The sequence below is a fragment of the Nicotiana sylvestris genome, chromosome 4 (assembly GCF_000393655.2).
Source record: "Nicotiana sylvestris chromosome 4, ASM39365v2, whole genome shotgun sequence".
NCBI classification, from domain to species: domain Eukaryota; kingdom Viridiplantae; phylum Streptophyta; class Magnoliopsida; order Solanales; family Solanaceae; genus Nicotiana; species Nicotiana sylvestris.
In genome coordinates this window covers 7,053,052-7,080,495 of record NC_091060.1, presented here as the reverse complement: position 1 = coordinate 7,080,495, position 27,444 = coordinate 7,053,052, and the positions used below count along the sequence as shown (strand labels likewise).

Genomic DNA, 27,444 nt, shown 5'->3' with positions numbered 1-27,444 from the left:
GAGGTGGTGCCGCCGGCTTGGAGCGGTGGAAAAAAGAGGCGGCGGGCTAGGGTTTATTGGTGAGAGTCTCAGGGGAGGGCTGAACGGGATGGAATGAAGGGGGGTGGGGCAACGTTTGGACATATAAATATCCTCACCTCCCCATTTCTGATCTGTCCAATCAGATCAATTCAACGGTCCAGATGAAAGGAGCTGAAACGATGTCGTTTGGTTGAGGGGGAAAGCCGGACCGGGTTGGACACGGGTTTGGGCTGATTTGAACGGGTAAGGGGAAAGGATTTTGGGCCTGCTTATTTTAACTGAAGGCAGCCCAATATGTCTATATATTCTTTTATTTTCAAATCAAAATATTTTTCAATAATTCTTTTCTTTCTCTTTTTTTAAAAACCAAATTAAAAATCAAATTAAATCCTAAAATCTAATTACCCCATCAAAACACTAATTAAACCCAAACAATAATTGTCATAATTAATAAGAAAGTAAAAAAACTACTTGAAATTGAAAATTAAAATTAAAAGTGCAAAGTAAACTATTTTTGTTTTTTGTGATTTTTCCATTTCGTGCAACAATTAATTTTCTAATTAATCCTAAAATGTAAAAATTAAACCTAAATGCAAATGCAACATATTTTGTATTTTTCATGAATTAAATAAAATAAACGTGCACAGACAAATGCAAATAATTAAAAGAAAATGCTACGAAATCCAACAAACTGAAAGAAATTATTTTGTTTTGAATTTGTTGGAGTAATACATATAGGGCAAAAATCACGTGCTCACAATTAGAAGTGCAATTAAGAGCAATTACGCATCTCTAACTTAGATAGAAACCCAATTCCCATTTCTATCTCCCTGTGGAAATCGATCCCGACCTTCTCGGGTAAAAGCTGCTTCGACCACTCTCGCTACTTTGTAGTAGTGCAGGGTTGGCACCGATTAGCCTTTCGTAAGGTCTTATAAGTTTTTGCATGCCGTTGAGGTCTTACATATCGACTTATATTTCGAAAGTCATATAGCCGTTTTTTGCAAAAAAACACCGAGCTTCTTTGGAACACGAAATGCTTTGATGAAAGGGAAAGTATTCTTTGATTACTTGGTGCAAGTATACATGTTTTCGCTATTGAGGGCTCGGTTATTCTATACGTACACAGTTCGTTTGACTGTTTGGCCCGGTACATTATTTTCCTATCGATACCCCGTTCAGCATATCTTGGCTTCTCTAAGTAGGTGACTTTTCGGGGGGAATGCCCCCAGTATTCGAGGTTGATCAAAAAGAAACCTTGAATACTTGTAGAGTCTTCCTTAGGTAGCATATGGGTGTTGCCTCATTAAAAACCTTGCCGGTAAAACCCTTTTCGAGATAAAAACCTGGGTTGAAGGAAAAGAGTTCAACGTATGCTTTGAAATCTTACGGTCTTCGAGCTGGATAGTGCTTCAACTATCTCGGTCGGACACCTGCATAAAGGTTAGTGTGAAGTGAAAATAAAAAAAGGGGATGATTATACCTTAGTGGCGATGGTGCTTTGAGCCTTGGTAGGCCTTCAATATTTGCTCCGAGGACAAGGTACGACCCTTTATTTGTTTATTTGGGTATAGCTGAGAATGTGTCTCGTGATTGCTATTTTGCTATTTGTTTGTCCTATGGTTTCTTTGACGTCAGAGGCGACGGTACCGGTGCCACATTGTGTACCGCAAACATCTCCCTTGCTGCATGTTGTTCGCCGTACACGGTTTTTATTCCGTCCTTTGTCGGAAACTTCATCATTTGGTGAAGGGTTGATGGTAATGCTCTCATGCAATGTATCCACGACCTTCCGAGCAAAGCGTTGTACCTCATGTCTCCTTTGATGACGTGGAATTTGGTATTTTGGATAGTGCCGGCCACGTTGACTGGGAGGGTTCTCCCCTTTGGCCGTCTCGCTCACCATATTGAATCCGTTAAGGATTCGAGAGGCGGGCACAATCTGGCCGAGCAGTTTGAGATGCTCCATGACCCTTGACATTATGATGTTGGTCGAACTACCTGGATCCACAAGGACACGTTTAATTTGAAATGTATTCAGAAGGAAAGAAATTACCAGTGCGTCGTTGTGAGGCTGAGACAAGGTCTCGATGTCCTCATCGCTGAATGTGAGGGCGTCCTCGGGTATGTAACCTCGAGTTCCTTTCTCTCTGGTGATAGATATTTTTGTTCTCCTATTAGTGTGTTCTTATGGGATGTCGTCCCCTCCCATGATCATGTTTATACATGTTGCGGCTCATCTGCTTCGTTCTTCTTGGTCGCTTTTTTTTCGGAACTGATTTTTGGCTCGGTCACTGAGGAATTCTCGGAGGTGACCTTTGCTGAGTAGTCAGGCTACCTCTTCCTGAAGTTGTCGGTAATCTTCGGTCTTATGACCATGCGTGTTGTGAAATTCACATACTAAATTATGGTTCCTTTGTGAAGGATATGATTGAACATGCCTTGTCCACCTGGTGTCTCTGATCTTACTGATGGCGAACACGATATCTGAAATATCGATATTGAAGTTATATTCCGACAAGTGGGGCGCCTCTGTCGGCCTCATATGCCTATCAAACCCAGCTCTGTTGATGAGTCCCCGAGGATTCTATCCTCTGTTCGTTCTTCAATCATTCCGGGGTATGTTACACCTCGGGGCATTTCTCCTGTCTTTGGTGTATGGCTAGTACCTTTTTTTGTTTGTCTTTGGCTCCTTCACCAGAAGCCTTCTTGGATACACCGAGCCCGAGGGGGCTCCTAATTGGTTGTCCTCGACCCTGATCTTCGATTGATATCAGATGTGAACATCTGACCAAGTTATGGCGGGGTATTCAACCAAATTCTATTTCAGTTGTTTCGAAGCCACCGAGCTTCGTTCATTCAAACCTTGAGTGAAGGCCTGCATTGCCCAGTCGTTGGAGACTGGTGGTAGTTCCATTCGTTCCATTTGAAAGCGAGAAACGAACTCTCACGCATTTCGTTTTCTATTTACTTGATTTTGAAGGTGTTGGATTTCCTTGTAGCTACGTTGATGGCACTAGCATGTGCTTTTATAAAAGAATCTGCCAGCATGGAAAATAAATCTATCAAATTTGGGGCCAGGTTGTGATACCACATCATCGCCTTGAAAGCGTTTCTCCAAACTTTTCAGTAGGACGGATTCGATCTTGTCGTCCTTTAGGTCGTTGCCCTTCACTGCACAAGTGTAAGCAGTGACGTGTTCGTTGGGGTTCAAGGTTCCATTGTACTTTGTAAGGTCTGGCACTCTGAACTTCTTTGGAATGGGTTTTGTAGCCGCTTCCCGCGGGAACGACTTCTGTATGAACTTCTTTGAATCCACACCCTTCAAGATCGAGGGTGCGCCCGGAATTTGGTCGACCTTGGAATTGTAGGTCTCGACCTTCTTGTCGTTGGTTTCTATCTTTTTCTCGCCCTACTCGATCCTCTTGGTGAGGTCCTCGAGCATCTTTACGATGGAGGGGTTGGTTGCCGACCTGTTGTTGCTTGATCTTTTTAGTGCTTGTTCGGTCCGAGGGGTCGTTCCTGGGGCCATTGTACTTGGGGTTTTTTTGTGGCTCTACAACTGAGCGATTGCCAACTGTTCTGCCTACAACATCTCAAAAATAATGTGAAGGCTAACCTCCTGTTCCTCCCGAGCTGAGATTTTTTGGACTTTTTGTTGATCTCCTGGATGTATGCTCCTGTTAGTATGGGAGCTTATATCGACTGTTGGACATCGCATGAGACCGCGTCCACGGGAATTGGTTCTAGTGCATTCTCAAGGTTTCTTGGTGGTACACCAACACCTGGAACATCCACACCATTCTCTCCATGGTCCTCAAGATTGTTGTTTTCATGTGCGTTTACTGAGTTAGACATTTTAACCTGAAATCAAAGATATTGGACAAGAAAAAGTGTGAAAGGTAACTTGCGTTATGTAGTTAAACCAGCAAGAAAATAATCACTATTATTTTTAGCCCCACGGTGGGCGCCAAACTGTTTACCGTGAAAATGGTAATAACAATTAAATTTGATTTTGTGGTTTTAAAAATACGTGATCTATTTTTATGCTAGTTATTAGGCAATGGATGCTAAGTAAAAGATTGAAAAGAAAGATTAAAGCTTGAAAACGATGTGATAGTCAAACCACACGGCTGGAGATCTGGGCCTCGAGCTGGCGTAAATGGGGCCTCGAGGTTGAGTCCGGTGGCCAGCTTAGGGCAATCGAGGGAGAATTAACAATTATGAGAGCTATGGTGGTGGCTCTTTATGATCAATGATAAGCAATAAATGAAGAACAATAAATAGAACACAATGAATATAAGCAATAAATGAAAATAATGAGATCAAGAGAGTATGTTAGAGAGCAGAGATAATGTTCTTGTATATTTAGTATTGAGTATCCGGTCCCCTACAAAATGACAAAGATCCCCTTTATATATGAGGGGGAATCCCAACATAGTACAAATGCATTTATTACAAAGATATGGGGCTGGTACAGCCATTTAATGCCTTGAATTGGGTCTGAACTAGCCCACTAGACTTTGTCAGCTCTAGTTACGCGCCTTGGGAACTCCCCACTTTTTCACCATACTGTCGGTCTATACTGGCCCGAGGTTGAGCATCGATAGCCCTCAGGGGTGAATCTCGACCATAGTCTCGAACCTTTGAAACGTGCTTACGCGGTATCGTAACGACGGAAAATTTGACCCTCCGATTTTACCGCATACAAACATGTCCACCTTCTTATATTTAGGTCGTTAGGTTTTTTTACAATTTTAGATATCGACAATTGGATATAAATCGTGAAACTTCATTATTTTTACAATATACATTAACAAATTACCAAATGGTGTGTTAGGATAGATGAGATCCTTTCACTCTAATCAGAGTTCTCAGGCTCGACTCATAAAAATAGAAAAATCTCAAATTGATGAGAGAAAGATCTTTGTAGCGTGAATATGAATTAATCGTATCCAATTTCTCTTCGTTGAAACTGTGTTTTTCCCTTTTGACATTTCCTTCTATTAGGGTTTTTATGGATAAAACGTGAGTATTAGAGATTTAGAAAGGTTCCTTTTATATCTCACCTTCCATTAAGTCAGAAATTACTAAAACTTATATCGGAATGACCCCTCAAACTTTAATTTGTTAATTAGACTTTAGCCTTCAATATTTATTAACCTAATAACTTAATAGAATAGATCAAATAAGATAAATACATGCGATGCCTAAGGTCACTGGTCAAGAGAAGAACTAGCATGATTATAGGCTATCAAACTTTCGAGGAGGGGCGATATTTAACACCTTAGGCAATCACAAAATACTATATAATACAAAAATACAAGTTCACATAGTGTACGCTTTTAAAATTGATGATATCTCGACCCAAGAGACAAGTTAATAAGGTCTGTTGGGCCAAAACATACAATATGAACCATGAGCTTAGGCCGTTAGACCACATATCTCCAGCCAAACCAAAAAAACAAGGAATTAATCTAACTTTAACTTGGTATATATGAACGGTTGTAGTCATGAGACTATTCAACATGAAGTTCTAGATGATAATATAAAGTCAACATGTTTGAAAACTGAATTGTCAAACATAGATTTCTCCTGTTACAATTTATAAAGCTATTGGTCAACCTGATAAGCATGCAAAAAGCTTTTCAATTATCGTCCAATCACTACTAAAAAATCAGATTTTAGTGACGGACAAATTTTGTATCTAAATAGAAAAATCCGTCGCTAATCTCATTTAGCGATAGATTAGCAACGGATTATCATGAAATTCTGCTAGCTACGAGGGTTTTAGCGACAGATTAGCGACGACGTTCGTAGCTAATTTCAATTTTTTTGTAGTGGATGAATTTCAGAATAATATATAGCATTGTCTACACGTATCGTAGCCCCGACTAATTCGGATTCGAATAAGGCACATAAAAGGAGTTTGCATTCCTTATAAGAATTTTTTTCATTTCCAACGCTCGAACATGAGATCTCTGATTAAGAGTGGAGGGATTCTATTTATCCCAACCTTGCACAACCTTTAATTAGTGGTAGTTGCGACTAATTATTTGCTCTTTTTTTCAAAATCTTGAATTGTCTTGTTTGCATGGATGCTTCCCTTGTTTTAACAATTTGATTTCTTTGCTTTCCTTTATTTTCTTTTTTCAGTTTGTTACAGTTAAGATTCAACAAGTAGTCAAAGTCTTAAAAATGCATTTTACTTCTTGTGGGTTTCAACGTTAATATGCTTTGTTGTTGAGAGAAGATGCTACTTCCTGTGGAGTTGATGTGCTTTCTGATTTAGCGAAGATGTGACTACTAGTAAACTACACACAAATACATCTAAAGGTACAAATTGTTAGCATTCTGTATTCAAAACCAGAAAATAAGAAGATGTTAGTTTAAGAAAAAAATCTGAGCCCACAAATGATGGAAAAGGAAAGTAAATTTGGTCCAAGCCAAAGTCGAGCGACGATGATGATGACGCGAGGTTTGCTCTCTTCTCAACTCTTTAAGAGCTAGTGCTTCCATATACAAGCACAAGAATCTTTCTCTTGTTGGAGTTAAGAAGTTGGACCACAATACTGTTGCTGATGTTGAGGCATACCCCACATAAAAGAAGAAGTCCATTTGTTGTATTTATTTGTATCATCCCACTTATTTAGTGAGGCCCATTTTTTAGTCATTCTTTAGTAGTTAGCCTTTTTCAGTAGTTAGCCCATTTTGCATAGAGCAAAAACTTTGGACTCTGCTAGAACATATAGAAATTATTTTCTCTTTTTCAGTTTGTGAAATGAAAAAATCTCCTTCTCTCTTCTCTCGTTATTTCTTCAGAAGCTTGACATAGACTTCGATCAATCCATGGAAATTATTTCTTTCACATGGTATCAGAGCGGAGATTCCATTCCTACTCCTCAACATCTTCTTTGCGATGTTTCCCTCACCTATTTTCATCAGAGTTTTCTTGTTCGCTGAGAAATTTAGGGTTTTTCTGATTTCATTGAGTCTTCTTCCGCAATCGCTGGTTTTAGAGGTTTGTCGTACCTGAGATTCATCAAATTGATGTGGAAGTAAGTTGATTCCTTCGGATTTTTCATTTTCCAGCTGTTAGGATTTGATTCCTTTCAAGTTCAAGGCCGTTACCGTCTTTCGGTTGCAAAGACGAAGGGTATTCTCTTATCTAGCTCATTTTTGCTGTTTAAATCTATTAGATACTGATTGTAGTGAAGATATATGACTGCATGTGCTGTGGTTGAATTCTATAAATTTTCTCACTGAGTAATTGAACTCCAAAAATGGTTAATTATTGTTGATGATTCTGTACCTGCTAGTTCCTCTGCTAATTTCATACCTGACCCTTCGAGTCCCTTGTTTCTACTGTCTTCTGATGTTTCGAGAATTTCTTTGGTTAGTAATCCTTTTTCTGGGACTAGATTTGGGGGATGGAGACGAAATATGATTGTCTCCCAATCTGCTAGGAATAAGATAGGGTTTATTTATGGAACAATTTTCAAACCTCCTGAAAATTCTCCTCAATTTAAGGAGTGGTATAGGTGTAACAATATGGTCATATCTTGTCTAACTAACTCCTTTACACCAGACATTGCTGAAAGTTTCCAGTACTCTGACACTGCCCAAAGTATTTGGACTCGGCTTAATAAAATGTATGGTACTGTCAATGGTACCAAGGTTTTTGAGATAAAGTAAGAGTTCGCATCCACTAGTCAAGGGTCTTTAGATATAGCATCTTACTTCAATAAGCTAAAGAGATTGTGGGATGAATTGGGTTTCATGCGTGCATCTCGTGGTAGTTCTTGCATATGTGCTGCCAAATCTGAGCTCCAAAGAGAAGATGATGAGAACAAGTTGCATCAATTTCTCATGGGGCTTAATGACACCTATGTTGGAGTTAGGATTAATCTGCTTGTGATGCATCCTCCTCCATCTCTAGACACTGCCTACAACATCTTGCTTCAGGATGAGAGACAAAGACAAGCATCCTTACCATCCCAATTTTGTACTGATTCTGCCTCTTTCAATGCCCATCTCACTAACAAGTTCTCAGGGACACCTACTCCACCTAAACAGTTCAATAAAAGAGTTAACTTTGATCTCAACAAGTCAAATATAGTGAATAGGTATTGCAAGAATCCTGGACATTTGGTTGACAAATGTTATAAGCTCCATGGGTTCCTACCAGGTTTCAAATTTACAAAGGGTAAGAGGACTGATGCAAATGTTGAGGTGCAGGGTTATCCAAATTCTGTTGGTTTTCATAATACTGTTGAGAGTTCTCACTCTCCAGCTGAAGGGTCTTCTGAGTCAGAGTCTTTGATTCCTGGGTTAACCAAGGATCAATATTCACAACTTATGATGCTGCTTCAACACACACAAATTTCAAAGTCATAGCCCTAGTCCAGCCTCATGGCATCTGCCAACTTTGCTGGTACTTTCTCTCCACCCAGTTATATGAAAAATGTATCTTATGGTGCTTTCATGTTAACTAAAGTAGATGAATGCATTTGGATTATAGATTCTGGGGCCACTGACCACATGACCTCCAATAAAGACCTTCTCTTTGACATTAAACCATTAATCATACCATACTTAGTTACTTTTCCAAATGGTTATAAGGTCAAGGTAATATGCACTGGTTCCATTCAATTCCTTTGCTTCACATTGCATCATGTCCTTTATATTCCTAGTTTTCATTACAACCTTATCTCTGTATCCAAACTTGTTTGCCAGTTAGATTTTATTGTCCTATTTACTATGTTTTCCTGTTTAATACAGGCCCCTTCACTAAAGAGGCCACTAGAAATTGATAAATTGGATAATGGTATTTACAGACTTGTGCAGTCCTCCCCTTCTCTTCAATCTCATGCAATAGCATGTCAGTCTAGTTTTATAATTGCCCCTTTACTTGTTGAAAATATTCCTTGTAAATATCATTCTCCATTAGCTGTTGATTCTGTTTCTTGTTCTCATTGTACATATAATTCTGAATTGAATAAAATGGAGATGTTATGGCATAATAGACAGGGGCATATACCATTTGTTAGGATGAAAGAAATTTCTCATATACCTTGTAAATTTTCCACTAAACATCCTTTCATTTGTACTGTTTGTCCATTAGTAAGGTAACTTTGGTTACCTTTTCCTGATAGTTCTATTAAAACTACACATCATTTTCAACTTATACATGTGGATACCTGGGGTCCTTATGGAACTCCTACTCATAATGGGTGTAAATATTTCCTAACCATAGTTGATGACTTCACTAGAGCTACTTGGACTAACCTTATGGGGTCCAAGAGCAATGCTTTTTCTCTTATCAAAGCTTTCATTGCCATTATCAAAACACAATTCCAATTTGTTGTACAAACCATTAGAAGTGACAATGTATTTGAGCTTGGGTCTAGTAATTGTGGCAGTAATTTCTTTGCTGAAAATGGAATAATCCACCAAACTTCTTGCTCTCACACACCACAACAAAATGGTGTGGTTGAAAGAAAGCATAGATATCTATTAGAAACCTCAAGAGCCTTACTCTTTCATTCTCACCTACCTATTAGATTCTAGGGTGATTGTGTGCTTACTGCTACCTATCTTATAAATAGATTCCCTTCTAAACTTCTTAACAACAAATGCCTTTTGAGTTACTTTTTGGACAAACTCCTTCTTATGACCATATTAAAACATTTGGTTGTCTCTGTATTGCCTCAGTCCCCAAATGTCATAGGGATAAGTTTCAACCTAGAGTTGACCCTTGTGTTTTTCTGGGATATCCATTGTCTAAAAAGGGTTACAAATTATACAACTTAAAAACTAAGCTTACCCTAATATCCAGGGATGTAGTCTTCCATGAAAATGTCTTTCCCTTTGCTTCTTCTGTGTCCATTCCCAATGCTATTTCTCTTCCTCTTAACCCCTCTACTAGTTGGAGTTTCCCTACTAACAATTCCTTGCATGATACTTCTTCAACTTATGTACCCCCTACTTCCCTTTCACCATCTCCTTCTTTTTCACATCAACAATCTCCTTCTTCCCCATCTCCTCCTTCTTCACAACACCAATCTCCTTCTTTGCCCACACCACCTGCTCCAAGGAGGTTCAGCAGGACTCATGTTCCTCCTTCTCATCTACAACATTATGTTTGTAACCTTCCTCCATCTCTGTCTGGCCCCAGTTCTTCTTCTGCTTGTCTTCATAGTTTAGTTAACACTGCTGAGGTAGAGCCTACCTTATATTAGTAGGCTGCCTCTATTCCTGCATGGCAGGAAGCCATGAGGAAGAAGTTTGAAGCTTTAGAAGCCAATCATACTTGGTCTATAGTTCAACTACCTCCAGGTAAGAAACCCATTGGTTGTAAATGGGTTTATAAGATCAAGTATAAGGCTGATGGGACTGTGGAAAAATATAAGGCTAGATTGGTTATTAGGGGTGACACCCAAGTTGAGGGTGTGGATTTCACTGAAACCTTCTCCCCTGTTGTCAAATTTTCAACTGTTAAGTGCCTTGTTGCTATCGCTGTCAAACAAAATTGGCCTCTTTTTTAACTTGATGTCAACAATGCTTTTTTCATGGTGATTTGGATGAAGAGGTTTATATGAAGTTGCCCCCTGGGTTGTCAGCCACCCCTTTATCTGGTTTTGCTTCATCTTCTTCTCCCTTGGTTTGCCTTCTTCAGAAGTCCTTATATAGTTTGAGACGGGCTTCTAGGCAATGGTATGCCAAGATGTCTCAAGCCTTATGTTCCAAGGGATACTCTTCTTCTCTAAATGATTTCTCCCTCTTTTCTAAGAAGTCTGCTTCTTCTACTGTCTTGTTGGCTGTATATATTGATGATATTATTCTCAATGGTAATGATTTGGAAGAAATTACTTATTTAAAGAGTTTTCTGGATAATGAGTTTAAGATCAAAGACTTGGGGGTTCTCAATTACTTTCTTGAAATTGAAGTTGCTTACCACTCTGATAGCCTGCTCCTTCATCAGAGAAAGTTTATTAAAAGTTTATTAAAGACCTGTCTGTCAAGCTCAAGGTAGATATGGGTGATCCTTTTCCTTCTCATGAGACCTATAGAAGTCTGGTGGGTAAGCTCAACTTTCTCACTCACACTAGACTAGACCTGGCTTTTGTTGTACAACATCTCAGTCAATATCTTCAGAAGCCTACTTCCTCTCACATGCATGCAGCCTTGCATATACTCATATATCTTCAAGGTTCTTCTGAAGTTGTGGTCTTCATCAGCAGCTCCCCTCATCTTTCCCTATCTGCTTATTGTGATAGTGACTGGGTTGCCTGCCCAGACACCAGGATATCTGTTACTGGGTTCTGCATTCTCTTAGGTGGTTCTCTTATTGGTTGGAAGGCTAAGAAGGAGCATGTTGTGTCTCTTTCTTCTACTGAGACTGAGTATATGGCCATCAGTAAGGTTGTTGGTGAGCTCACTTGGCTTGTTAGGCTGCTTTCTGATTTTGGTGCTCCTGTTCCTGCTGATGTGCCTGTTTTCTATGATAATCATGCATCCATCCACATTGCCAAGAATCATGTCTTTCATGAAAGGACAAAACACATTGAGGTGGACTGCCATTTCATTAGGACAAAGCTTCATAAGGTTCTTATTGCCTTGCACCATGTTCCTACTACTTCTCAACTTGCTGATGTCTTTACTAAGCCTTTGACTGGCCTTGTCCATCATTCCTTACTGCTCAAGCTGGGGGTTCAGTCACCTTCCACCTTGATGGGGGTGTTGGAGTTAAGAAGTTGGACCACAATACTGTTGCTGATGTTGAGGCACACCCCACATAAAAGAAGAAGTCCATTTGTTGTATTTATTTATATCAACCCACTTATTTAGTGAGGCCCATTTTTTTAGTCATTCTTTAGTAGTTAGACTTTTTAGTAGTTAGCCCATTTTGTATATGGCAAAAACTTTGGACTCTTCTAGAACATATAAAAATTATTTTCTCTTTTTCAGTTTGTGAAATGAAAAACTCTCCTTCTCTCTTCTCTCGTTATTTCTTCGGAAGCTTGACATAGATTTCAATCAATCCATGGAAATCAATGTTTTCACATCTCTTTATATCCAATGAGGGACAAAGTTCCTTTGTAAAAATAACAACAACAACAACAACAACAACAACGGCCTAGTGTAATCCCACTAGTGGGGTCTGGGGAGGGTATTGTATGCGCAGACCTTACCCCTATCCTGAGGGGCAGAGAGATTGTTTCCAGGAGACCCTCAGCTCAAGAAAGATACAAGAGACGATATATTAGTACCATCAATAGAATAATAATAAAATAATAGCAATATAGGAAATACGAAATAGATGGAAAGTACAATAATAACCAGTAGATAAAGCCATGCATTAGTAGATAACCACTAGCATCCTAAAACTAAATCTTAACTGTCTAGTCCTACTCGGGTGTGCCGTAGAAATATTCGTAACTTCCTCCTAACCTACAACCTTAATGCTCGACTTCCACAATACCCTGTCAATGGCTATGTCCTCAGTAATCCTAAGATGCGCCACGTCCTGCCTAATCACCTATCCCCAATACTTCTTGGGCCTCCCTCTACCTCTCCTCGTGCCCACCACAGCCAGTCGCTCACACATCCTCACCGGTGCATCAGTGCTCCTCCTCTGAATGTGCCCGAACCATCTGAGTCTTGCTTCCTGCATTTTGCCCTCTATGGGGGCCACGCCCACCTTCTCCCAATATCTTCATTACTAATCATATCCATATTAGTGTGCCCGCACATCCACCTCAAAATTCTTATATTTGCTACTTTCATCTTCTGGATGTGTGATTTCTTAACCAGCCAACACTCAGTCTCGTACAACAAGGCATGCCTAACCACTACTCAATAGAACTTACCTTTTAGTAACGTTGGGACTTTTTTGTCACACATGACACCTGATGCTAACCTCCACTTCATCCATCCTACCCCAATATGGTGTGTGACATCCTCATCGATCTCCCCAATCCCCTGAATAACCGACTCAAGGTACTTGAAACTACCCCTCTTGGGAATAACTTGAGAGTCAAGCCTCATGTCCACTCTTACTACTGTCGGCTCGATGCTGAACTTGCACTCTAGGTATTCCGTTTTAGTCCTGCTCAACTTGAAACCCTTCGACTCAAGGGCCTGTCTCCAGACCTCCAACCTCTCGTTGGCGGCTCCTCGTGTCTCATCAATCAGAACTATGTCATCAGCAAATAGCATACACTATGGCACCTCCCCTTGAATATGATGAGTCAGTGCGTCCATCATCAGGGCAAATAAGAATGGGCTGAGCACAGACCCTTGGTGAAACCCCATATCAACCGGAAAGTGCTTTGAGTTGCCTCTTACCGTCCTAAATCTTTTCTTAGCTTCATCATACATATCTTTAATCACCCTAATATAGGCAACCGGAACCCCTTTAGCCTCCAAGCAGCTCCATAGAACCTCCCTAGGAACCCTATCGTACGCTAGTCTCCTTTGTGTCCACAGGTGCGGCCCGAAGATATCCCTAATAGCTCTCTCGCCACCTTCCTTATACAGTCCGCCGTCGTCGACCACATAATGTTCGCGTCCCCACTACTCCTCCAAGCTCCCATAGCCGATAACCTTCCTCCCAACTCCTGAACTTTATCCTCAGTCAAGGCGCCCCACCTAATCCTCGGACGACCTCGTACTGACCTCTTCTTCCTCCGTATCATAATACCAATGTCCATCACCAAAAGCCTATGTTGCGTTGCGAGGGTCTCACCTGGGATAACCTTGCAATCATCGCACAACCTTCTATCACATGAGAAGATAGTTAATCTGAGTCCTCGCCACCGAACTTTTGAAAGTAACCAAATGCTCCTCCCGCTTCGGAAAACTTGAGTTCGCAATCACCTGCTCGAATTCCTTTGCGAAGTACAATAGTGAAGTGCCCCCACCGTTCCGCTCCCCGAAACCGAAGCCGCCATGCACCTCAGTATAACCACTTGCAGATGACGCAATATGACCATTGAAATCTCCTCCTATGAATAACCTTTCGACAGGCGGAATACTACGCACGATCTCATCTAACCCTTCCCAAAAGTGCCTTTTAATCTCCTTATCCAAGCCAGCTTGCGGCACGTACGCGCTAACGACATTTAACGTACACTCACCAACCACCAACTTGATAGTCATTAATCTATCATTCACCCGCCTAACCTCTACCACAGATCCTCTGAGATGTCTATCTACCAAGATATCCACTCCATTCTTACCCCTCAGGACTCCAGAGTACCACAACTTATACACATCTGCATCTTTCGCCCTCGATCCGACCCACCTAGTCTTCTGAACACACGCTATATTAATCTTCCTCTTCTGGAGGATCTTTGCCAACCCTATAGACTTACTCGTTAGTGAACCTATGTTTCATGACCCGATTCTTAACCTATAGGCTCCATTGCCCCCTCTACCTCTTCCACCGCCTGTCCCACCCTCTGGCCACCGCCTCACACTCTGCCCTACCCGAGGACATGCCCTTACTCTATCATCCCAGACTACAGCCATTACACCTACGACAAGCTAAAGAAAACTCGCTAGCACACAACGATCAACGAACCAAACTGGAAAGAAACAAGTAACTACTAGCACACTAGTTGTAAAATGGAATTAGTGCAAACTAAAGTAACATTAATTTAGCTAACACCAAAAGGGAAACAGTAAAACGGGAGGTACCAAACCCCGAGAACAGAACCTGTGATTGATTTGATGTACTCGATATTGTTGCACACTTACGCCCAGCTTCCCACCACCCTTCGCTGACACTCACCCAGGCTGTTGTCCTTTTCTTGTGCGCGTGCGCCCAACTTATCTCCAGCAACTCCGAGGATTTCCCTGAAAAATACAGAAAATACCACGTACACAAAAGGGGCTATCACCACTACCACTAGTGTAGCCTTGACAGCAAACGAAGACAGGAAAGCAAAACAACAAAAATCTTAGCTAACTAAAGTACACCTTATCAGTGAAACTAAATCTTTGAAAACTTTTACAAATTTTCCAATTAATGAATGAGCCCTTAGTACTGTTGCTGCAGTAGATGGCTAAACAAGAGGATTGAGAATATGAGATAGGGAAAATGACCTACCTAGGCCACTGATCAGAGAGGTCGGAACCAACTCACCTGAAGAGGGCGTTCGTCGGAGAGAGATTGCGATGGTCGAAGTCGACCGTTAGTCGAAGAGAGAAAAGGAACTAATTCAAAATTTTATTTTCCTCCATTTTTTTTCCACCATTTTCCATTCACACCTCTTTTATTTTAACTAACAAAACCCAACACAAACTTCAGGAGAAAATGTAAATACATTACTGGTGTGTTTGCTATGTACTCGGTACTTGAGGATTATCTAATATTAGGAATTCTCTCTAATATACTTTAATGATTATATCTCTAATATATTAAGAGGTTGTTTGGTGTAATAGTGCGATATCCCATAGGATTAACTATTCCATATCAATCCCACCATTATAAAATAAAATTTATCCCAAAATTAGCTAATACGTATAAACAAACATGGGATTAATACAATCCAAAATTTTATTCTGAGATTATTATCTTTATCCCTGTTCCAAACGATCCCTAAAGTCATCTAGTAAGCATTAGTCTTATGTAGGGGTGTCAATGGTTCGGTTCGGACGGTTATTTTATAAAATTTGTGCCATACCATTTTTTTCGGTTATTCTATTATGTATAACCAAAATTCGACTTTTCGAAGTCGTCCCAATCATGTCGGTTTCTCTTCGGTATCGATACGGTTAGATTAATTTTCGGTATTTTTTTAAATATCATGTAAAATTTACAAGTAGAAATAGAATGCAATAACATACGTTCTTTTATAAGATTTAGCAAAACTCTCTAGACATTTTTACTGTCTAAAGGGTGATGAATTAAAAAAAAATACGGCTAGAGTATAGATCCATCAATTATTTTACAACAACGTAAAAGAAATCAAACAAAGACAAAGAAAATATAAATCACACGAGTTGAAAGATATACCAAAATGGGACTCAAGAATAAAGTCTATAGAAAATAAAATATTCAAAAAGATAAATCTAAATTATATGAAAAGAAACATATTCAATACATTGTAGTTTTCTACTCATAATCGCTAGAATACTTTGTATCTTGCTAATACAGATACTTGAAATAATTTAGTTTAAGTAGAAGTAGCATAATATTTTTTAGGAATTAGTATTTTGAGTTTAATTACTTGTTGGCTTATAATAGTTTTCATAATTCCAAGGCCCAAAGAAAATTTAATGCATTATTATTTTTAAACTTACCAAATAGATATATTTTTCACATATAAAATTTATTCGGTACGGTTCGGTATTTTTTCTGCTTATTTTTATATAATAAAAAACCTACCCTAATTATCGGTGCGATTATAAATTTTAAAAGAAACCTAAAAATCAGTTCGGTACGGTACTGTTCGATCGGTTTAGTCGGTTTTCGAATATCCATTGACACCCCTAGTCTTATGTTAGCCTAGTGAGTTAAATTTGTCTGCAAAAAAAAGGAAATCTATCCAACTGCTTCTAGATGCGAAATTCAGGTCGCTAAGCTAAAATGACCATAATTTAAACATTTGCCTTAAATAAGGGAGGAAGTGCACAAACAACCATTCTTAGGACGTGCCACATTGATCCATAGATCGTGTCTCGCAAATTGGTCGATTTATGTGAATTTACCATATGTATTTCATTTTATCTAAGCACGTTTCATTTTAATACTGAATTAAATTGAGGCACAAATATGCAAATTTGTCCTGGAAGCGGAAGAACTGCTGAAATTGCGTGAAAATCCTTACATGGAAAACAAATTCGAGCTTTGTAAATCTCTATTTATTCATACATTGACATGCTCATCCTTAACCAGACTAAAGACATAATATAAACATCGGATATCTACGATAAATACAACAACTTATAAACCTTAATTCCGAAAAAAATTTAGCGAGAAAATTAAATCTTTTGCGGAACGTTCCCAGCAAAACTGAAGTAACAATGGGTGAGAAATGTTCGGAAGAATGTGACAAAGCTGAATGGGACTCCGGAAAAATTGAGCTGACAAATTCAGGATATATTGGCTAATTCCTAAATAGTAACCCTTTAAAGAGGCTACCTGGTGTCATTTCTACTAAAAAAGGCCATGTGGTGCAAATATTTCGGAATGTGCAGCAGTACTGGGCCATCATTACTAGATCAAGATATTTGATTCAAAGTTAAAAGTCCAAACCAAATCACATTAAGGCCCAACTCAAATTTTAACTCAAGACCACAACAATAACCATAGGGATCTCTACAGCTGATCATCTCTTAGATCATCTTCTCCAATGTACCAAAACGATAAGCCAAGCAGAATCTTCCAGAAGTTCCAGAAAATACCCCATTAAATCTCCAACATATTTAAGACGCTCTTATCCTCAAAAGTACACAACAGATTAAAAAAATTGAGAAAAAACGCAGAGAAAAAGGAAAAAAAAGTGTAGAAATGGCGCTTTTTGGTGATCCTTTCAGACGATTCTTATTGAGTCCCACAATTTATCGCAACTCTTCTGGTTCTGCTGCTCTTCTAGATTGGTTTGAATCTCCTAATTCTCACATCTTCAAAATCAATGTCCCAGGTATTGTAGATTTTATTCAAAATCAACTTTTATTTGCTTTTGTTTGAAACTACTTGTAAATAGAAATTGTCATAACCAATTGTGATAATCGACTTGATTGATATTTTTGGTATAGTAGATGTTATTACCTAGACAACCATACTCAATTCAGTAAAATTGTTTGATCTTAAAAATATACCTCAATAACTATAACATTGTCTGCCATTCACATCATTAACAATCCATTTGAATGGGCTTATTTTAAGCCAAATATCAATAATTTTTAAGCCGATCCAAACGAGCACTAAGTAGAATTTTCTGGAAAACAAAAAACTACTAGTTTGAGGAAGATCACCTAGGAATGAGAGGCATAGGGCCAAATGGAGAGACAAAATAGGATGAGTGAGATTAGGGTGGCAAAGGGCAGGTCGAAAATAGTAATGCAAAAATGAATAAATTATTTGTTCCGGCCCACATTTATTACGTATAAAAAACAATTGACCGGCGAATATTATGAATATTCATATTATCCACGGCTTCTTAAATATAATTATTTTTGGAAGAATTTCTAGCCTCTTAAACTTGAGGAATCCCCAATTTGAGGCGTTAATGTAAAAGTTAAACCTATTAGTATTCATTTTATAAGTGTATAATATAATTTTTATCTATATTTAACCTGTTCTTAAATAGTTTATTATCCAACCTATTTGAAATGGATAATATGGGTGGATAATTATTATTTTTTGAATCATTTTGTCACCACTAATGATGATCATATAATCAATTGTAACTTTAAGATTGAGGTGTAGTGGTCAGGGGTGAAGCTTTATGTGACCAAGACTAATCAATTTAACACCCTTCGCTGAAAGATTGTACTGTTTATAGGGTAAAATATTACTACTTATTATTGCTAAAAAATACACTTTCAACACCTTTATTGAATATTCTGGCTTTGTCACTGGTAGTAATGGTTGTACTATAGATCCACTCTTGATTTCGGTTAGGATGCAATCGTTGAAAGGGTTTATGCAAAGTTGTGGAATGAAATTTGACAGGCTATAGCAAGGAGGACATAAAGGTGCAAGTTGAAGATGGGAATGTACTAGTGGTGAAGGCGGAGGGTGGCGGCAAAAAAGACGAATTCCTCGGAAAAGAGAAGGAGATAGTGTGGCATGTGGCGGAGAGAGGCGGAGGAAGAGGAGATTTCTTTAGGGAAATTGAGCTGCCGGATGATGTGAAGGTGGATCAAATCAAAGCTCAAGTTGAGAATGGTGTTCTCACCATTGTTGTTCCAAAAGATGTAACTTCAAAACAATCCAAAGTTAGGAACATTAATATTACCAGTAAGCTGTAAAACCTTGGTTATGGAACAATGGAAATAAGGATGTTTTGTGTAGGTTGTGTTATGGAATTTAATGAATGTAACAAAATTGTTGTAGAATAATCAAAGTATTTGTATCTAAGCTTATGCACTTTATCTATCTTTCCTTTTTCTCTTTCCTAATTTTACACTACAATATACTAAACCATTGATCTTGTTGAAATGCCATTAGTCTTGATTATAGGTTCTTGATTATATATCTAGAATATTATGTTTTTGGTAACGTTGTTTGGTTTAATTATATTTGTGATCTTGTTCTCTTGGAAACACTTTTTATCTTCTTGGCAAGATGATCAGTAAGTATGGTTGGATAATTTATCTATTTTTGAATTACTTATTTTTCTAATATATGAATTGAATTTTGGATTCTAGCAGCAATCAAGTTGGGGTCATTTAATTTGGTTCGGGGAAGTGTAAACACGATCGGTCCCTACAACACTAGGCGTTGGTCCGACTACACTAGGTGTTACCATGTGAATATGATCGGTCCCTACTACACTATATATTACTGTGATAGCAAAGGAGGCCAGACTAGTGGTGAAAAAATGGTTAAAAGAAAATAATTATCTATTTATATTATTCATCAAAAATATGTTGGATAATGAATTTTTTAGATGCGGGTCAAATATGAATAAAAATTATATGAATTTAACTTTTATATTTGTAAAGCCTCAAATTGGAGGCACCTCAAGTTTGGGAGACTAAGATATTCAAGAAGCCATGAATAATATGGATATTCATATTATCCGCCAATTAACCTATTTTTATCCGTATTAAAAATCGATCAGGTCGGATAATTTATTCGCTTTTGTATTACTTGTTTTTGACTCGTTCATATCTGATCTCAATCCGTCCATTTGCCACCTCTAACCGAGACGGTGACAATTGAGAGTTGTCATTGATATTCCTAATCATACAAAAAAAAAAAAAGATCCAATGGCAAGGCAAGGATGTTACGCCCGTTTGGTCCTCACAGAATATAGCTCAGATTCAAACATTGGAGAACGGAGCAACGCTCATGAAGCTCTCCCAAAATATGTTGGAATTATAATACATAAATTATAGTATGACATTAATAATTTTGGGAGTATTTAATACTTATCCATAAGGCATAATACTCTGGTTGGGTCTGAACGCAATTAAGTTTTCTATTTGTCAACTAATGAAAAAAAAGAAGCTAACACACAAAACCAGATTTGGAATAAGCCCTGCGTATATCTTGCGCGCAGGGGCAAATCGACCTGTTTTGCCTTCTGGATCAATTTTTTATGTGAGTAAAATCACTCTGTTTTACTAGCTCATTACAAGCCAACAAAGAGCAATTCAATGTAAAGAGAAGGAAAAGACTTTCCACCACCAATGAGGGACACTTTACCTTCCACAAAGACAAAGAAGTAAAGAAAGAAAAGGGACCACAAAGAAATCTTTGACTTTGCATTATAAATAGAGAGTTGTTATTCGGCCAAACTCAGCGTGGCCCAACAATGACCACACTGGTGAAATACCAGTAAAGCCATTCATTTTACATTTGGCTTAATGGCCATTTTTCCCTCCAAAATTAGTTAATAAATATTGATTATCCCAAAACATTGATCCCATAAATCATCATTCTCTCATGGGAAGATCAACCAACTTCGTATATATATCTATACTATTACGTATTTATTTTATTTTTTAAATAAAATTCATAAGGACGGGAAGATCAAAAGCCTTCGTATACAAATACCTATACTATTACGTATTTTAAAAAAAATACAATTTATATGATGGGATGATCAAAAGTCTAATATTTATACATAATATTATTTTTTATACTGCATACAAACGTATAATAGCCTGTTGATGAGGTGGTTGTCAAATAGCTCATTGATGAGGTAGATGTCAAATAGCCGTTTATATTAAGGTCATTCGTATCGGCATATAGCTACCATATAAGACCATTGACTAATATGGTTGTAGTCATACAACCTATGCTAATTATATCATTGTGATTCATAGTAATATCGACCGCTTGTATAATAGTCGGTTATATTAATTTCATTCATTAAGGTCATTTGTATCAGCAATTATATAAGTCCATTGACTAGTATGGTTGAAGTCATATAATTTATGGTAATTATATCGTTGTGATTCTTAGTAATATCGACCGTTTATATAATAGGCGTTTATATTAATTTCATACATATCGGCATATAGCAACCATATAATTCCATTTGCTCGTATGGTTATAGTCATATAACCTATGCTAATTATACCGTTGTGATTCTTAATAATATCGACCATTTATACAATTTCAGATATATATCGGCATATAGCAATTATATAAGTCTATTCACTAATATGGTTATAGTCATATAACCCATGGTAATTATATCATTGTGATTCTTAGTAATATCGACCGTTTATATAATTGCCGTTTATATTAATTTCATACATATCGGCATATAACAATTATATAAGTCCATTGACTAGTATGGTTGAAGTCATATAATCTATGGTAATTATATCGTTGTGATTCTTAGTAATATCGACCGTTTATATAATAGCCGTTTATATTAATTTCATACATATCGGCATATAGCAACCATATAAGTCCATTCACTAGTATGGTTATAGTCATATAACCTATGCTAATTATATCGTTGTGATTCTTAGTAATATCGACCGTTTATACAATTTCAGATATATATCGGCATATAACAATTATATAAGTCTATTCACTAATATGGTTATAGTCATATAACCTATGGTAATTATATCATTGTGATTCTTAGTAATATCGACCGTTTATATAATAGCCGTTTATATTAATTTCATACATATCGGCATATAGCAACCATATAAGTCCATTCACTAAGATTGTTGTAGTCATATAACCTATGCAAATTATATCGTTGTGATTCTTAGTAATATCGATCATTTATATAATATCCGTTTATATTAATTTAATACATATCGGCCTGTAGCAACCATATAAGTTAATTCACTAATACGGTTGTAGTCATATAACCTATGATAATTATATCGTTGTGATTCTTAGTAATATCGATCGTTTATATAATAGTCGTTTATATTAATTTCATACATATCGACCTATAGCAACCATATAAGTCCATTTATTTGTAGCCATATATAAGTCCATTCACTAAAATTGTTGAAGTCATATAACCTATGCTAATTATATCATTATGATTCTTAGTAATATCGATCGTTTATATAATAGCCGTTTATATTAATTTCATACATATCGGCCTATAGAGACCATATAAGTCCATTGACTAATATGGTTGTAGTCATATAACCTATGCTAATTATATCGTTGTGATTCTTAGTAATATCAACTATTTATATAATAGCCGTTGATATAATTTAATTCATTATGGTCATACGTTTCGGCTTATAGCAACCATATAAATCCATCGACTAATAAGGTTGAAGTCATATACCTATGGTAATTATATCGTTGTGATTCTTAATAATATCGTTCGTTTATATAATAGCCGTTTATATTAATTTCATACATATCGGCCTATAGCAACCATATAGTCCATTCACTAATATAGTTGTAGTCATATATAAGTCCATTCACTAATATGGTTGTAGTTATATAACCTATGCTAATTAAATCATTGTAATTCTTAGTAATATCGACCGTTTATATCATAGCCGTTTATATTAATTTCATACATATCGGTTTATAGCAACCATATAAGTCCATTGACTAATATGGTTATAGTCATATAACCTATGCTAATTATATCGTTGTGATTCTTAGTAATATCAATCTTTTATATAATAGTCGTTGATATAATTTAATTCATTATGGTCATACGTTTCGGCCTATAGCAACCATATAAGTCTATTCACTAATATGGTTGTAGTAATATAACCTATGATAATTATATCGTTGTGATTCTTAGTAATATCGATTGTTTATATAATAGTCGTTTATATTAATTTCATACATATCGGCATATAGCAACCATATAAGTCCATTCACTAATATGGTTGTAGTCATATATCCTTTTCTAATTATATCGTTGTGATTCTTAGTAATATCGACCATTTATATAATAGCCGTTTATACTAATTTCATACATATCGGCCTATAGCAACCATATAAGTCTATTGACTAATATGGTTGTAGTCATATAACCTATGGTAATTATATCGTTGTGATTCTTAGTAATATTGACCGTTTATATAATAGCCGTTTAAATTAATTTCATACATATCGACATATAGCAACTATATAAGTCCATTGACTTGTATGGTTGAAGTCATATAACCTATGGTAATTATATCGTTGTGATTCTTAGTAATATCGACCGTTTATATAATAACTGTTTATATTAATTTCAAATACATCGGCCTATAGCAACCATATAAGTCCATTCACTAATATGTTATATTCATATAACCTATACTAATTATATCGTTGTGATTCTTAGTAATATCGACCGTTTATATAATACCCGTTTATATTAATTTCATACATATCGGCCTATAGCAACCATATAAGTCCATTCACTAATATGGTTGTAGTCATATATAAGTCCATTCACCAATATGGTTGTAGTCATATAACCTATGCTAATTATATCATTGTGATTCTTAGTAATATCGACTGTTTATATACTAGTCGTTTATATTAATTTCATACATATCGGCCTATAGAAACCATATAAGTTTATTGACTAATATGGTTGTAGTCATATAACATATGCTAATTATATCGTTGTGATTCTTAGTAATATCGACCGTTTATATAATAGTCGTTGATATAATTTAATTCATTATGGTCATACGTTTCGGCCTATAGCAACTGTCTCGACCCCAAATACCCGGTCGTAATGGCGCCTATCACATTACTAGGCAAGCCAACCCAAACCATTTAACTTCAACGAATTCCTTTTATAAAACCATTTTCTAACACAAGTTTAAATACCAATTTTTTTTAATAAGCGTTTAAAACACAATTACATATGCGGAGGTCAAATAAACATGAAAACTAAACAGCCCCAAATATCTGATGTGACGAGTCTAGAGCCTCTACTACATAACTGACTGTCTGATACAACATAAGTCTAGAAATGCGGAAAAGAACAAGATAAAAAGGAGAAAACAGGGCTGCAGACGCCATGCAGCTACCTTGAAATCTCCAGCAACCTCTGGATCAGCTGAGGACCCTCACAGTACCAGTCGGGCACCTGGATCTACACACAAGGTGTTGGAAGTAACGTGAGTACGCCAATTCTGCCCTGCTGGAACTAACCCCTCGAAGGAGCACCACTAAAGCTACCATATCATCGAGGCCTCTTGGACTTACTCTCCTCTCGCTCCTGGCAGTGAACCGACTCAATCTCACGGGCGATGTCAATAACCTCCTCGAAAGTAGCACCTGTCACCCTCACCCTAGTCATGAGAATCCGAAGATGATATGTGAGACCATCAACAAACCTCATAATCCTAACTCTATCTGTTGGAACCAAGCAGACCGCATGGCGAGCTAACTCAGAGAACCGCATCTCATACTGCATCACAGTCATCTCTCCCTTACACAATTGCTCGAACTACATGCACAGCTCCTCTCGACGAGATTGTGGCACATACTTCTCCAGAAAGAGAACAGAGAACTGCTGTCAGGTAAGGGGCGGTGCACCAAAAGGCCTATGCCTCTCATACGCCTCCCACCAAGTGAAGGCAGCCCCAGAAAACTGAAAGGTGGTAAAAGCTACACCACTGGTCTCTAGAATCCCTGTTGTACGAAGCATCCTCTGGCACTTATCTAAGAAACCCTGGGCATCCTTCCCCTCGCACCGCTAAAAGTCAGAGGCTTGAGTCGACCAAACCTCTCTAGTCGACGATGCTCGTCATCCGGTATAACTGGTACCACAAACTCCTGAGCTGGTGTAACCGGCTGGGCTGGAGGTGCCCCCAGTGTCTAGAGTCCCTGCACAACCTGCTCAGGTGTGCGAGCAACGGGAGTCTGGATGCCTCCCCCGGCCTGAGAAGTAGCTGCGGCCGTAGTAACTGAAACCACCTGAACCAAACCCGTACACACTGATAAGATCTGAGCTAAAGCCTCCTGAAGGCCTGGAATCACAATAGGCACAGTTGGTGCCTGAGTTGGTGCTGCTGTAGTGTTCACAATTGGGACCTGATCCTGAACTGGGGCAGCTGGTGGATCTGCAAGTGCTGCCCTAGCTGCTCTGCCCCTACCACGGCCTCGACCGCGTCCTCGACCTCTAGTGGCCCCAATTGGTGGAACTGGTGGTCGTCCACCCTGCCCGGTAGCACGTGTCCTCACCATCTGTAAGAGAATGGAATAACAGAAGTTTAGTATTCGGATCAACAAGTTCGTACAACAAGAATTTCAAGAATATGAAGATTTTCCTAAAGGTTCTACAACCTCTTGAGGTTAAATACAGACGTCTCCGTACCGATCTGCGAGACTCTACTAAACCGGCTCATGACTCGTGAAACCTATGTAACCTAGGTTCTGATACCAACTTGTCACGACCCCAAATACCTGGTCGTGATGGCGCCTATCACATTACTAGGCAAGCTAACCCAAACCATTTAACTACAACAAATTCTTTTTATAAAACTATTTTCTAACACAGGTTTAAATACCAAATTTTCATAATAAGAGTTTAAAACACAATTACATATGCGGAAGTTAAATAAACATGAAAACGACACAGCCCCAAATATCTGGTGTCACGAGTCTAGAGCCACTACTACATAACTGACTGTCTGATATAACATAAGTCTAGAAAATGCGAAAAAGAACAAGATAAGAAGGAGAAAATAGGGTTGTAGATACCTTGAAATCTCCGACAACCTCTGGATCAGCTGAGGACCCTCACTCTGCCACTCGGGCACCTGGATCTACACACAAGGTACAGGGAGTAACGTGAGTACGCCAACTCAGTAAGTAACTAAAGTAAATAAGGTCTGAAAATAGTAACGAGCAGTTAAAAAAATCATATAACTGAATAAACAATAGGATAACAGGTCAACCTCACAGTTTAAAACCAGTTTCATCGTAAAATCATCAATTTTACAGTTTAAACACTAGAAATCATATACTTAGAAATTTTTCCAACAGAGGCTTATTTTAAAAGAAGAGTGAAATCAGTAAAAATATCATAACTGGGCCTCTTGGGCAGGAATCACTCAGAATATGGCCTCTGGGGCAGCCTCTCAGTCACTCGTGACTCGCTTTCGTTACTCAGTACTCACTTTCAGCACTCAGGCTCATTAATATCTCATAATAATAGAAATCATATTAACCGCTGCGGCGTGCAGCCCGATACGTAATTTATAGTCGACTATACTCATTGGGGGTGTATAGACTTCGGAGGAGCTGCTACAGCCCAAGCGTCATATCGCTGTGGCGCGCAACCCGATCCAATATATATATATATATATATATATATATATATATCGCTGTGGCGTGTAGCTCGATCCAATATATATATCATTGCGGCATGCAACCCGTTCCATAATATATACATATAATATCCTCACTATTAAGTTCTTAACCTCTCTCAGTCATTAACCTCACAGCCTCTCGGGCACAACAATAAAAATTAAGGAACTCAGCCCAAACAATCCTCACAATTAGAAGTGGAGTGATAAAACCAATTTTAAACATTTAAACTGGTAAAACATGACTGAGGCTATGCTTTCATCAAGTAAAGTGAGGAAAAACAGTGAAAATGCCCCTAAGGGTTTCAACCGGTCGGCACAAAGCCCCAAACATGGCATACAACCCATAATACAGTATAAATGACTAAAGTACGGAAAAATATAAGATTCCAAATCAAATATGCAACTTAATAGTCGCTACGGGATGGACCAAGTCACAATCCCTACCGGTGCACGCCCACACGCTCATCACTTAGCATGTGCGTCACCGCATTTATCAAAACAAGTCAAATATAGGGGTTTGTACCTTCAGTTCCAGATTTACAATGGTTACTTACCTCAAAACGGTGAAAATACTACTCCACGACGCCTTTGCCTCTCAAATTGGCCTCCACTCGCGTCGAATCTATTCAAAAACAGAATCACGACGTCAAAATATGCTAAAAGAATGAAGCCCAAGCAAAAACAATCAAATAATACCAAAAATCCCGAAATTGGCCAAACCCGACCCCCAAACCCACATCTCGAAATTCGATAATTTTTACATCAATAGCTTTTTTATCTCCCCATGAGTTCATACATATCAAAAGTTCTGAAATCCGACCTCAAATGGTCCTTCAAATCCTCAAGCAAAGGTCTAAGTTTTCAAGCCCTAGTTTCCCCAATTAGCCCTTAAATTCCATCAATCAAAGCTCTAATCCGTGAAATAGTAGCATAGGAACAAGTTTTAGGTCCAAATTCTTTACCTCAATG

At 38.0% G+C, this 27,444-nt stretch overlaps 4 protein-coding genes across 4 annotated transcripts; 2 read left to right on the top strand and 2 right to left on the bottom strand.

The window, feature by feature from the left end:
- Positions 1–7,464: 7,464 nt before the first annotated feature.
- LOC138889215 (uncharacterized) lies at positions 7,465–8,418 on the top strand. The gene is made up of 2 exons (XM_070172486.1): positions 7,465–7,698; positions 7,771–8,418. The coding sequence occupies exons 1-2, from the start codon at positions 7,465–7,467 to the stop codon at positions 8,416–8,418; spliced, it is 882 nt and encodes a 293-aa protein (XP_070028587.1).
- A 4,226-nt stretch (positions 8,419–12,644) lies between these two features.
- On the bottom strand, positions 12,645–13,242 carry LOC138889214 (uncharacterized). The gene is made up of 2 exons (XM_070172485.1): positions 12,894–13,242; positions 12,645–12,724 (listed from the first exon to the last, which is right to left on the bottom strand). The coding sequence occupies exons 1-2, from the start codon at positions 13,240–13,242 to the stop codon at positions 12,645–12,647; spliced, it is 429 nt and encodes a 142-aa protein (XP_070028586.1).
- Positions 13,243–13,806: 564 nt separating this feature from the next.
- Positions 13,807–14,184, bottom strand: LOC104228858 (uncharacterized). The gene has a single exon (XM_009781404.2). It carries the CDS (start codon positions 14,182–14,184, stop codon positions 13,807–13,809), a length of 378 nt encoding a protein of 125 aa, XP_009779706.2.
- A 3,126-nt stretch (positions 14,185–17,310) lies between these two features.
- On the top strand, positions 17,311–19,135 carry LOC104228857 (15.7 kDa heat shock protein, peroxisomal). Its single transcript, XM_009781403.2, has 2 exons — positions 17,311–17,675; positions 18,710–19,135. Exons 1-2 carry the CDS (start codon positions 17,543–17,545, stop codon positions 19,006–19,008), a joined length of 432 nt encoding a protein of 143 aa, XP_009779705.1. The 5' UTR covers positions 17,311–17,542; the 3' UTR covers positions 19,009–19,135.
- The last annotated feature ends 8,309 nt before the right edge of the window (positions 19,136–27,444 follow it).